The 14,371-nt window shown below is 29.4% G+C and overlaps 1 protein-coding gene and 1 long non-coding RNA gene across 3 annotated transcripts; both read left to right on the forward strand.

Annotated features, from left to right (window-relative positions):
• Positions 1-5,227: 5,227 nt before the first annotated feature.
• LOC102662142 (ubiquitin C-terminal hydrolase 13) lies at positions 5,228-8,204 on the forward strand. Of its 2 annotated transcripts, XM_041016078.1 has the most exons (5): positions 5,228-5,556; positions 5,958-5,995; positions 6,076-6,162; positions 6,520-6,578; positions 6,996-8,204. In XM_041016078.1, exons 1-5 carry the CDS (start codon positions 5,484-5,486, stop codon positions 7,033-7,035), a joined length of 297 nt encoding a protein of 98 aa, XP_040872012.1. In that variant the 5' UTR covers positions 5,228-5,483; the 3' UTR covers positions 7,036-8,204. The 2 variants fall into 2 exon arrangements, with proteins under 2 accessions (XP_040872012.1, XP_040872011.1); XM_041016077.1 differs by lacking the exon at positions 5,228-5,556 and having other exon boundaries at positions 5,566-5,995; positions 7,336-8,204.
• A 173-nt stretch (positions 8,205-8,377) lies between these two features.
• Positions 8,378-9,760, forward strand: LOC106799171 (uncharacterized). The gene is made up of 3 exons (XR_005891847.1): positions 8,378-8,916; positions 9,182-9,243; positions 9,365-9,760. It is a non-coding gene; the product is annotated as an uncharacterized lncRNA (long non-coding RNA).
• The last annotated feature ends 4,611 nt before the right edge of the window (positions 9,761-14,371 follow it).

The raw sequence follows: 14,371 nt of genomic DNA on the forward strand, positions 1-14,371 counted from the left end.
CTAATTATTGATAAGAAAACACTGATAATAATAATAATAATAATTCTTAAAATAATATTTAAAAATGTATTTTTGAATATAATTATCACTCTATTGTTATGTACAAACATATTTTTTTTTAATTTTAGGACATTTCAGATTTATTTGACTAAACTTTATTATTTTATTATTTTTCTCTTAATCTATCTAATAAACAATAATAAGAAAAATTATTATTTTTAGATTTCTTTTTCAATAAACCTATTTATATCTTATATATAAAAATAAAAACACTTATTACATTTATATTTATAAAGATTTTAGTTTTTGTTGATTTTTTATAAACTCTAATAGTATATTATTATTGTTATTATAATATGAAAAAGATAGCATTCAATGTTATTATCATAATCATTTTAAAATTCATTAAATTGTATAATAATAATAATAATAATAATAATAATAATAATAATAATAATAATAATAATAATAATAATAATAATAATAATAATAATAATAATAATAGACATTTTAAATATGTATATAAATTATATTAATGGATATTTTTGCATGTTATATTTGGCCGTTGTAAAACTCTCAAGTGACTTATATATAGAGAGCATGACTCCCGTGAGAACATGTGTAAGAATATGAGAACAATTAATAGTAATCATAACATTAAGATTAAAAATAATAAATGATTGACATTAAAATATTTAGAATTTTAAATTAAAATTTAATATATCATCAATTCTTTAAAAAAATAATCAAACAACAACAAACAAATCTATAAAGATCTCAATTATTACTCCCTAAAATATTTCAATTAACTCGTCACCATCATGATTGTCGCTACCACCATCATAATTTATCACTGTCATCACCACCATCATCAACCACTATCATCTCTGCCACCATATATCTTTCATGGTTGTAATCTGTGACACCCTCTACCCCGACATATATATAAATAAACAAAATATATAACAATATCGGTAACCAAATTCACACGGGTAAAAGGTTCACATTCACTTCACTATTATCAATTAAAACTTATTAAAACATATTCGACTCAAAATAAGGCCGTCAAAATTTACATAGATATTTTGTTAAATCAGTAAAATAAAATAAAATAGACTAACATCATGCAATTAATATAAAAATTTATGTCCCACTATCACATCCTATCAGAGCATTGTGTCTCGACGTCCTTCAGCACAATGTTCCTTAAAGCAATTCACCTAGTCATATGCTCCCCCAAACACAAAGTTCAAGATCATCCCAAGATCCAAACACAAACAACACACGGGGAGTGAGTTATCACATTTTTAACTAATAGAGAAACAAGACAACTAGATATACATATCATATAAATCAAATAAAACTTACTTACACGTAATTCACGTAATTCCACCACTTTGTCATTCACAGTTCACTTTTCATCCATCAATCACACTTTTCAATCATCAATCACATTACACAAGAATCACACGCTCTGATCAAGACATAATAACACATTAATTTCATAATAAACAATTAGACTCAAGCCTATATGCAATGTGGTACCATGTCAGTGAAAAACCACCCTGGGGCGCTTACGAGTACATAACAAGACACACCACACAATGGGTTTGTCAGGTCACTTTCACTAAGTAAAATCATAGGGAGACTAGTCAGGGTCACGATGTTTTGCGAGAATACTCCAACCATATGGGACCAACATAGGCTTAAAGGAGCACTCAAACCCGAGGACCCCCAAGGCCTACACTCCAAAGAGTCCGTCAGGGCCTCTCCCTCCTGATTCAGGTCCAACCCCTAAAATCATTTTAGCACACAGACACTGCTCGTGAATTATACAATACCCACGACCTCACACTCATGTGTTAAAATATGTTTAACACAATTACGCTACAATTTAACACTGGTTCCTAACTAGGAACCTACACTTTCTCTTTAACACTGTGCATAAACACTGGTCGGGTTATTGTATAATTCATAGCTCACAATATAATAAATGTAACATCAGGTGTTAAACACATCCACTTATTCACAATCAAATATCATGTCCACACTTTAACATCTCATAACATCACATCAACCATCTCATAACATTCCTAATGATATTCATAAGGTACAACATGCACATGTTCATCAAATTTAACCATAATATTCTCAAACTCCAATACTTAATAATTTTTGGAATCATACTATAACACTCTACAATATTATTTACATAAATTATTAATATAAATAACTACCTCTCTATATATAAACTAGCATACATCATATTGAATTACAAATTACAAAGTAAGCTTTCAATGCGCAAATTTTAAATAATTATATGAACACTTTGGTCAATTTCAATTATGATATTAATTTTTTAAATTATATATAAAAACCTAAAAGCAAGAAAAAGAGAAAATACAAAATCAATATCTTTCTCTAAATTTCTCCTTACTTTATTTCATCAATTCATATTAATTAGAAAAAATACTCGATTTATAGGATTCACGCTCAACACAATAACATATCAATTTCCCAACAATTGGTCTGTCAAACATATATAATTCACTGTAATAATTATAAGGATAAAATGAAAATTGCAAAAACACCCCAAAACTCATTCCTATTGATATCTCTAAGGATCCCTACACATGTTCTCACTAATTCCCAATTGTGAATAACTCATCCCTTACCTCTGAGCGGGCTCACGTGTCTTCAGCCAACGATAGCAACATCTCTAGCGGTTCCCTGAGATTTCTCAAGTTATTCCTCCTACTGTCCCGATAGAATTCCCAAACGTCAGAGAGACGGAGAAGAGATTGAAGCCTCCACTTATACTATCTTCATGCGATTCATTTTTCGCCCTCCACTAGTATTATCTCGTAAATCCCAACGGTGAAAGTGTGTGCAATTGAATTTCGAAATACATATCCAAATTTTATGAAAATCCAACGGTTAACGAAACTGAGACCGTATTTTTACTAAGACCGTTTTGGGTTTCTGCGGGAAAAGAGAAATCTACATTGCGAAGGGTATTTCTCTTAGCTCCGAAATGATTTTACAATTCCCAACGGTGAGCATACTCATAATTGGGTTGCGGACGGGATGTTAAAATGTCACGACAATCCAACGGTAAATTTATCTGAGATCGTCATTTTTCTGAAACAGCTTTGGTGAGCTGCGGGAAAAAGAAAGGGTTTTGAGAAGAGAGGGGGAAAAACGAAAATGAGGCTAAGAGGAGGCACCTAACTTAACATAACTATTTATACCTAGGGTATTCAGTCAATTATTTGCTCTTTATTTATTTATTTATTTACTAAAAATCTTTTTAAATTTATTTACGAAAAAAATTTGGATGTTACACAGTCACCACCATGACCATTATAATTATCACCGCCACCATTACTACTATCTTCAATTGTAACCACTGATGTTTTGATGGACAAAGTACATAATCTATATACTATCTATAAAAGAGATACCCCTAGAAAATTCTAAAATGTCCCTACCTAAGGTTGTGACACCTGTTCATTTTCTTGGTTTTTTGGTCTTTTAACCTTTTCATTTCCCACTCCCTTGGTTGCTCCACATATTGTTCCAGGTGTCTTCTTTTCTAACCTTTTCATTTCCCACTCCCTTGGTTGCTCCACGTATTTTTCCATTTCTCTTTCTCCCGTGAACAAACAACGCAAAAGGCTCCTCCACCACCACCACCTCCAATCTCCGTCTTTCACACAGAGAGAGATACTATGTGTGAGATCAGTTTTTGGTTCATGGATTCCTTTTCTCTTCTACACAATTCCAAGCATCTATTCTTGGTATTTGATATATTTCATTTCTTTCTCTCTCATATATTTTTTTCTTCTTTTAATTTACTATTTTTTGGTTTATAAACGATCACCCATGATGCGGATTGGATTTTGTGTTGTGCAGGTTTGAACAAGTTTTGGGCTTTTGGTGGTAATGTGGTGTTCTTTTTTATTCATTTTATTTAACATTAGATCACTGTTATTTACAATTGAGTTTATGGATTGTTATTTTGACGTGTTTTGGTGCGTTTCGTGTGCAGATGGTGGTGTATGCGTGTTGGACGAGGTTTGGCTTCTCTTTCGGTGCTGTTTTCATGCATCCTTTCTTACATGCATGTTAGCTTATCATTTTTCTCTGTTCATGGTACTTTTGTTGTTCTATTTTTTAATGTAGCTTTGCTGTTGTATTTTCTTTTATAAATGTGTAACTTTTGACTTCCTATTATTGATGTTTTTCTCTTCATTTTTCCAGATACAAACAAGGTTTGCCTTTTTTTTTTGTGCTGTTTTCATGTATGGTTTCTTACATGCATGTTAGATTTTTGTTTTTTTTTGTGTTGGCCGAGGTTCGGCTTCTCTTTCGGTGCTGTTATCATGTATCCTTTCTTACATGCATGTTTGCTTATCGTTTTTCTTTGTTATTTTTACCCCAAAAAGTTTCAATTTCTTAGAACAAACGCATAAAATAGACTAAAACAAATTCACTGGTACTTGAGATTCAACATTTTTACCCCTAAATTTGAAGTTTTTTATTTGTTTAGTCAATGTAGACATTAAAGCAAATGATATGCAGTACCAAAATCAATCTAAATCATTATATTCTTCTTCTTGATAAGATGTTGTCTCTATTTAGTTTTATGGTGAATACTAATTTTGCTGATATAGAATAATGATATGCAATACCAAAATCAATTTGAATCGTTATATTGTTCTTCTTGATAATATGCAGTACCAAAATCAATTTGAATCGTTAATGATATGCAGTACCAAAATCAATTTGCTGATATAGAATACTTTTAATTTGAATACTAATTTTGCTGATATAGAATACTTTTAATTTTACATGTAGCGAAAAAAAATTTCATCCTGTGATTCAAATTTCTTTTCTGAATATTGTCATTTTAATTTTGCAAGTTAATTTAGAATACCTTAGTAGAGTTATGTTCAACACAAATGACGGGAACTGATTCACGCACAACTATGATTGATGGCTTGGGTGTTGCTGGATGAGGAGTTTTGCCCCAAAAAGTTTCAATTTTTTAGAACAAGCACATTCACGGGTACTTGAGATTCAACATTCCCCCCCCCCCCCCCTAAATTTCAAGTTTTTTATTTGTTTAGTCAATGTAGACATTAAACCAAATGATATACAGTTTCAAAATTAGAATTTTGGGGATCCTTTTTTATTTGTTATATATTCTTGATAATATGCAGTACCAAAATCAATTTGAATCGTTAATGATATGCAGTACCAAAATCAATTTGCTGATATAGAATACTTTTAATTTGAATACTAATTTTGCTGATATAGAATACTTTTAATTTTACATGTAGCGAAAAAAAATTTCATCCTGTGATTCAAATTTCTTTTCTGAATATTGTCATTTTAATTTTGCAAGTTAATTTAGAATACCTTAGTAGAGTTATGTTCAACACAAATGACGGGAACTGATTCACGCACAACTATGATTGATGGCTTGGGTGTTGCTGGATGAGGAGTTTTGCCCCAAAAAGTTTCAATTTTTTAGAACAAGCACATTCACGGGTACTTGAGATTCAACATTCCCCCCCCCCCCCCTAAATTTCAAGTTTTTTATTTGTTTAGTCAATGTAGACATTAAACCAAATGATATACAGTTTCAAAATTAGAATTTTGGGGATCCTTTTTTATTTGTTATATATGACAGTGAGAATTAGCTAATGTCAAATTGCGAATACAGAAAAAGTTGCAAGTTCCAGATGTGGAGTTTTGAAAGGAATATATGTATGTGTTAATTCAATTATCTGCACTAGCACTACTTTTTAGGCCTTTTAAAGCTTGGTCAACTTTGTTTTATGGGAGATTGATGCATATTTTACTAATTATGTTAAAATTTTGTTTTCTCTTCTTCTGCATTGTAGTTAAATTAAACTATTATGTGAAAGTTTGGTCCATCTGTGTTTCAGCCCTGCTTCAATTACTTTCTGGGTGTAGAGCTATCAAGGTCAATGGAATCTATTTAGGCATATTGTTTAACTTCTACATGAGTAAGTTATTACAAATTTGCACTGTTTGATTGTTTAGAGAAGGGATATATATGGTGCTTGGGAGCAATATCTTGGACTGGAACATGATGACAGTGCTCCAAAAAAGTCCTATGCAGTCAACGAGGTAAATATTAGGGATTAGCTTCTTTCTTTTCTTTGGGGGATTGCCCAATGTAGCTGTTTAGAGTTGCGATATTAGACTTACAATTTATTTTCTTCCCTGATCCTTCTTATTTATTTTCTGATTTAAAAATAAACTTATAAACTGCAGTAGAACAGAGCCTACATAATAATAATAATAATAATAATAATAATAATAATAATAATAATAATAATAATAATAATAATAATGAAACAAAACCAAACATTATTTCCTATCTCTTATTATTATTATTATTATTATTATTATTATTATTATTATTATTATTATTATTATGTTGGCTTTGTTCTTTTATAATTTCTTAGTTTGTTTGCTAATCAGGAAATAAATTGTTGCTTTGTTGAGTGGATGTGTAAGTTGAGGTGCAATATCAACAAAAGGTAACTTTTTTTCTTTCATTTTCTGTCATTTTTATCATGGTTTTCTTTCTCTTATATGTTACAAATGACATACATACATGACATTTCAATGCATGTGTAGAATAAGCTTAGAAACCTTATACCCAGAATTGTGATGCTTCAACATTCCACTTTGCTATTGAATGTTTGGTTTCTTTGGGTTCCTTAAATAAAGCATGCACTTTGAGAAGTGGTTCATCTTTTGTAGATGTTAAGAAATCAAAATTTTAGTTGCTTATATTTTCCGAACTCATAGGAATGTCCTTATGCTTATATTTGGTTTTGTATCATCATCATCATCATCATCATCATCATTATTATTATTATTATGTAGGCTCTGTTCTTCTATAGTTTCTTAGTTTGTTTTCTAATCAGAAAAATAAATTGTTGCTTCATTAGGTGGGTGTGTAACTCGAGGTGCAATATCAACAAAATGTAACTTTTTTTCTTTCATTTTCTGTAATTTTTATCATGTTTTTCTTTCTCTCATATGTTTAGTTTCTTTGGGTCAAATCATTATTTTCTTTTGCTTCTGATTAATATCTAGGCTCTTCTATATTTAGTTTCCTTGCTCATACCTATAATGACTATCATATTCAGTACTCAAATGTTTTCTTTGCAGCTTTGTGCTAGCTGAACTCCATATTATCCACGACCATGGTTCATAATAGACTCTTAACATTTTGTTTATTGATTCTTGAAGGATCCCTGGTTATTGGTCTATTGTTTTTTTGAACAGGTAGCTTCTTTGGGAAATAACATTGTCATTCAAATTGCACCTGAAAGCAGGCTTAAGATAAGTATTTTCATCCTATTAGTTTAATTACATGTTTAACTTTTATGTCTAAACCTCCCATTATACATATCTTTGGAGCAGATTGCACTGCTATAGTACCTACTCCTTTAGCCGTTATTGTTCTTAATTGGACAATTTTTTTATGTCTAAGATCAGTATTTGTTTTTGTTTTTAATTCCCTCAATTTTCTTTAGTGGATTTCTTGATATTTTCCATATGAGAAATCAAATGGCTTTCATCCAACAACTAGAAGCTATGGGTATGTAGTGGTTTTCATCCATTTTTTTCCCTTTTTCATTTTAACTTTTATCATTCTAATACCAAAGTTTTCTTCATATTTTTTTTGGAACTTTCCTACTTTCTTTCTTTTCTCATCCTGCAAGTTCTAAAGGACTACATGTTTGGTAAGTCTTTTTATGGGTATTTTTTTGTTGATGCTTTCCTGCCATTTTTGGTTTTTGGTCAATTCATGGTTGGATTTTTTGTATTATTATTATTATTATTGTTGTTGTTGTTGTTGTTGTTGTTGTTGTTGTTGTTGTTATTATTATTATTATTATGATGTATACTCTAGCTGAAGACCCTTTTTTATATTCTAATTCCGAGAGTGAACATTGAGATTTTTCTTTGAGCTTCCTAGTGTGTGTAGGTTGTAATATCAAAGAAAACTATTTTTGTTTTAGCATGCAACTCCTATCATCACAACATAAAAAAGGACTTTCAGTTAAAGCCAACATAATAATAATAATAATAATAATAATAATAATAATAATAATAATAATAATAATAATAATAATAATAATAATAACATAAAAAAGGACATTCAACTAGAGTCTACATAATAATAATAATAATAATAATAATAATAATAATAATAATAATAATAATAATAACAACAACAACAACAACAACAACAACAACAACAACATAAAAAATGACCTTCAACTAGAGTTTACATAATAATAATAATAATAATAATAATAACAACAACAAATGAATATTCAAATTATTAATAATAAAAATATATATAAGTTTAGAATGTCTTAATTATAAAAATGTTTTTTTTAAAATACAAAACTCCACAAACACTTCTCTACCCAAAAGAAAGAGAAGTTCTTAATAATGGAGGAGTAAGCTATTATATACTTTTAATTTTTAATTGTATATTTTGTTGGAAATGTTTATTTTGATATCTGTGTGAATGCACATAATAGAATAATGACTTTCAAAATAATGCCTAGAATTTCATCATGTTTGCTTTGGTAATGATAAACCTATTCAAGTATTTCCTTCTTACTTTTTCTTTTAAATCATAAATTTTATTGTTGTTGCAGGAAGTCAAATTAGGATTCTATTTAATTTTATTGTTGTTGTTGTTGTTGTTGTTATTATTATTATTATTATTATTATTATTATTATTATTATTATTATTATTATTATTATCTGTACTGAACAGAGTATCATCTCGAGTAACTCAAGGCAAAAATAGCAAAACTGAGGACACAATTATTGAAGCCTCCAAAAGTATGCTGCTATTTATACTGTTTATTTCATATTGCAATTTTACATTTTAAATTATAAAGTTTATTGTTGTTACAGTAAGCTAGATTATGATTCTATTTAATTTTGTTGTTGTTGTTGTTATTATTATTATTATTATTATTATTATTATTATTGTTATTGTTATTATTATTATTATTATTATTATTATTATTATTATTATTATTATTATTATTATTATTATTATGTTGGATCTACCTAAATGTCCTTTTTTATATTGTGATGACAGGAGTTGTATGCTTCTCTTTGGTTAATAATTTTTTCCAAACCTAATTTCTCTGCTCTCAAAAAGTAATTTTTTTCCCATGTTTGTTTTCTCTCACTTTGCCTTATGGTCTAATTTTGGTTTGAGGTTTATCTTCTATGTCTTTGATAATTTAATGCATTTGAATTTGAATATGGGTACTTGCAGAGTATCATCTAAGTTCAAGGAAAAAATAGCAAAACTGAGGACACAATTATTGGAGCCTCCAAAAGTATGTTGCTATTTATACTATTTATATCATATTGTTATTCTCAATTTGTTGATGATTGATGCAAGCTTTTGTTATATGTCTGTATTCTCTAACTTGCTTATTGAATGACACTTATCCTTTTGCAAAGAATGAGAAACCAGATTGCATATGCAAACAAAGGTTTTAAATTGTAGTTGCAGTTAAGGCTTGGTTTTGGTTCATAATCACAGCCTAATGATGCAACGGCTGTATTCCATCAAACTTGCTCATTTTTCATATAACACTTAATAGAGTTTTGGGGAGGAGTCAAGAGAGAAAGACAATTTGGTGACGTGCGATGTGTGTTGTTATTTGATGCCTAACTTCCTATGGTTGGAGATTAATTTCCAATATCAAACTCTTTAATATCAATGTTAGTATTTTTCCTTTTTTTACAATACTTTTCTTTTAATTCTTGCATCGGAAATTAATTGGCGAACATGACCCGTACTTATACACAAATTATCGACTAGTTTATATTACAAGGTGAAGAAAAAAGTTTATATTTCATGGAATAGTTGAAGTGACATTGAACCACAAATAATTAAGAAAAGCCCACGCCTTCTGTATACTGTCAATCGCGATCATCATGTCATAATAACATTTAAACGAGAGGACTTATCTCTTTTCATTGTGTAGTCCGTAGCCATATTTAAATATTTTAAACTTGTCTTGTATATGTGTGTCTATGCGAATTTTGTATAATATTGCAAATATTTTGAATGGCCTTTAACTTAATTTGACAATTTTCTAATTCAGACATCGAAGATAATGTGTTCTTTGTGACCAAAAAAAGATAATGTTTTCTTTTAATAATTAATGCAAGTTCATGCGATAAGATAAGTACTTTCTTAATTATGTTTGCCACATCTAATACATCACAAAATGATGCGCATTAGAAAGGGAGACACTAATATAAACCAATAGGAAAGGACTAGAAGAAAATTCAAACAAAGGTAGTGTCTGCGTTCTTTAAGTAAAATTTTCTTTGGAGTATCTTTAAACAATGCAACTCATTAAAGTTGGTACATATAATATTTTAAAAATCAGTATAATATCATATTATTTTGTTACTTTAATCGACTTAAAAAAATCTATCTAGTTCAGCAATTCTAAAAAAATTTGCTTAAATAATAAGCCTCTTAACTTTACAAAACCTTTCATATGACATTGAGGTACAAGTAAAGTCCAAAAAACTAAAAAGTAACATACTTCCTTCAGCAACTCATTTTATTTTATTCTCCAATAGCATGATTACTTTTGCACACGGAGAATAATTGTAAGAAAATGACTAAAGATTTTGCAAGGAATCTTGCTTACAGATGAAATAAAATATAAGTTATTTCATTAAATAGATTGATATTTTATATGTCAACATAACGGGTTAACTTATATTTTGAGGCATACTAATAATTATTCCTATCTTTTATTAATATTATTCATATATTATTTTTGTTTTCCTTATCTCTTTCTTATTCTTCTTGTTATTGTTAGGCTCTAATCTAATAGTGGCTTCGAGGGTATGAGTCTAATTTCAAATTTATGAATTTGATCACCATTATATAAACTTTGGACAAAAAAATCATAAATTAAGTTGTACAACATTTGTCAAAATTTACTTGAAGAGATTTCCGTCAAAATATATACCTTTTTTTATTATAAAATCATCTAGGTTATATTTGACCCCTTAATTTCTTCTGTTGCATTTATCACTACATATAATATTTTCTGCAAGGATAGTTTAATATGAAGGTGATAAAATTGATGTATACAATATTGTAAAACCATTTTTCTATACTAAAAAAGTCTCACATTTATTAGAAATTGAGACAAGAGACAATTTATAAAAAAACACAACCTATTGAGTGTTGAGAGGCACTTTTTAAGAACAAGATCATGAAAACCCACGTGAGAAGAGAACAATACCTAAGATAAAGGGTGGGTGTACATAGACAATAATGGGGCAACTACCCCATAAAAGTAAATTTTTTTACTTTGAATATTTTAAATATATTGTTTGCCCCTTAAAAAAAATAAGTGTTGTCTCTATGAGATCATCTTTTTTAAAAGTAAAAGAAAAAAAATTGACACTAATTTTACACACTTTACACTTTTAGTTTTTTCAGTTCCCAATTCTTTGAATTTCCTTTATCATAAAGCTTATAATTTTTACTAAAGTTTTTTTTAAAATTTTTTTATCCATGGGTAGCCTAGATTCTCAGGCCTCAACTTGAATAAATTTAGGTTAGGTTTAAAAATAAATTTTATTATTAAAATTTCATTATTTTACAAATTTTATCATTCAAGTTTTATTTTCACCAATTTTACAATCTAACTTTCATAATTTTGCATATTCTACCATTAAAGTTTCTTTTTCATGAATTTACCATTCAACTTTCAACATTTCACCAATTTTATCATCCAAATTTTTAATTTTTGTCCGTTTTATCATCACGTTGATAACAAAATGATGCAAAAAATAATTTTTTTTTAGATTTTTGTACATCGGTTACAGTTATAATCGATATAGAAAAGTGACATTCTACATCAATTGCGGTTATAATCGATGTAAAAAGTTACTTTCTACATCACTGATAATTATAACCGATGTCAAAAGTCAAAATCATCCCTCTTTTGTCAATGGTGATAAAATGTGCAAAAATTGAAAACTTGAATGGTAAAATTTGTGAAAATAAAACTTGGGTGATAATTTTTGTAAAATAATAAAAATTAAGTGATAAAATGTGCAATTAAGCATTTAGGTTATTGCTATATTCACTCCCCTGTTTGCTAAGTTCACTTCCCTTCCATTTTTTAAAATCAAATTACTTAAATAATCTTTCCTTTTCAAACATTCTTCCTTCTTTGACACACTCCCTCTTTTATAGCAACGACACATCCTGCCTCTCTTTCGCCACTCCCCCTCTCTTTCACTTCCTTCGTCAACTTTGATCTCCTGCTTTAGTCACCCTTTTAAACACATTCTCAATTAGTTTGGCTCTCAGATTAAGGAACTACTATCCCCACTATTAGTAGTGTTATTGACACTACCAAATGGGATAAAATGTCTCTTTTGCTCACAAGTCCAAATCCCTACATCCACTGATCTCTCCCTTTCTAATACGACTTCTCACTACCTTAACCAAGTAGTGCCCCCTTCCTTAACCATTATGGCCTAGTCGCATTGCGCCACTAGCACCACTGCCACTCCAGAAACACTTCCCCTTCCTCTTCCCCTTCGCTTCCACTTTCCCTAAACCCTTCCCCTTTGCGTCTCCACCATCGTCTTCCATCGTGTCATCCTTCATTGCCATCGTTGCCCCTCTCCTAAAATCCTTCACTCTGGAGGTTGATTTTGCAAGAGCCTCAACCATTTATGCGCGATTGTGGTCACCATCCTTAGTGAGGTAGAGGTCAATTTGTAGGTGTTGAAGATGAGGGTTTGGATTTCTCAAGTTTAGGAAGGAGAAGTTGGGTTTTGCATTTTTGGATATTTTGTGTGTGACAAAGGCGAGACTTTGTGACGCTATTTTGGGGAGGGGAGGTGCAATTGGAAATGACGGTGGTGATTGAATGGAAATGGAAGAAGTTTCCACTGGGAAAGAGAATGGGAATGATGCTGTGGTGGGGAGGGGTGGTGCAATAGGGAATGATGAGCATCCCAAGTTCGCGTGAAGGGCAACATAATTGCATTTCCGTTTAATAAAAAATGAAACAACAAAAACTCAATTCCGTTGTTTAATAGTTCAATGGAATTGTATTTCTATTGTTTACTAAAGGGGTGAGAAATATTGAATAAAAAAATTATTCTATTGTGTAAAAGAGGGGGAAAAATGATGTAATAGAAATAGAATTCGTTAAAAAAATACACAGCATAATTATTTTTCCATTGTATAATTATTTTTCAACTCCTTTTACGCAATATGTTTTACCAACAAAATCATGTTTTTCGTAAAAAAATACATTTTCCAAAAAAAAAAAATATATTGAAAGCATATGTGGGTAGTGCCAATATCCCTCATATTATTACTTTATGAATCTAATGACCACATATATATATATATATACACACACACACACGTATGTATGTATGTATGTATGCATGTATGTATGTATGTATGTATGATGTATTTATTTTGAGAATAACTCTGAGTTATTTTTCATTTTCGTCATTCATTTTCTTGAGGTCTAATAATTTTTAACTATTATATATAAAAAAAATGACGAAGATAAAAAATAACTCTAAAAAAATACTTTTAGAGTAAGTGAGTGCATTCCTATATATATTCTTTATTTAAACTCCCTATATAGTAAAGGATGACTATGTAATATTAATTTATTTCTTATAAATAACCAAAATCCCCTTTTCCATCTCTTTCTCCCCACGATCACATCTCTTATTCCATCTTGTGCTACGCAGTTCTACTGCACTCTTTTTCCCCCATTACTAAAATATTTAAACTAAACCCTTATCATTCTTTTTCCTTGTTATAAAAATGCTTGAATTTATGATAAAAATCCATATATTATATATATAAAGAGTTTTATTTAAAATTACCTTCTCCGATACCTCTACATCATGTTCTTTAACTTTTTTTTAACAAAATATTTTATTTATACAAAAAAGATTTTAAAGATAACAAAACAACATTTGACCCTTCTTTCTCTAGTTTTATATATTGTTTTTCAACATGTATATATGATCAATTGGAACTCATAAGAATTAAGAAGCCAAAAAATGAATTGTGAGAGACAAGGAATACCAAAATTGTTTTTGGGATTTGAATCCCAAAAACAACTTTGGTGTTTGTTTGAATTATCATATGCAAAATACTACTTAATTGTTGCCCAATTAAAAACAACTTTTCTTTTTTCACTTCCACTCAAATTATAACTAGAAACCCAAATTGTGTTTAAATACAATC

Source organism: Glycine max, chromosome 6 (assembly GCF_000004515.6).
Source record: "Glycine max cultivar Williams 82 chromosome 6, Glycine_max_v4.0, whole genome shotgun sequence".
Lineage (NCBI taxonomy): Eukaryota > Viridiplantae > Streptophyta > Magnoliopsida > Fabales > Fabaceae > Glycine > Glycine max.

What these genes read in the sequence shown, in the direction of transcription:
- LOC102662142 (XM_041016077.1), top strand. Translation starts at nt 5,774, where the DNA reads ATGTATGTGTTAATTCAATTATCTGCACTAGCACTACTTTTTAGGCCT. An exon ending in CTGGGTGTAGAGCTATCAAG is followed by an intron (nt 5,996 to 6,075) that starts GTCAATGGAATC and finishes TTGATTGTTTAG; the next exon opens with AGAAGGGATATATATGGTGC. An exon ending in AGTCCTATGCAGTCAACGAG is followed by an intron (nt 6,163 to 6,519) that starts GTAAATATTAGG and finishes TTTGCTAATCAG; the next exon opens with GAAATAAATTGTTGCTTTGT.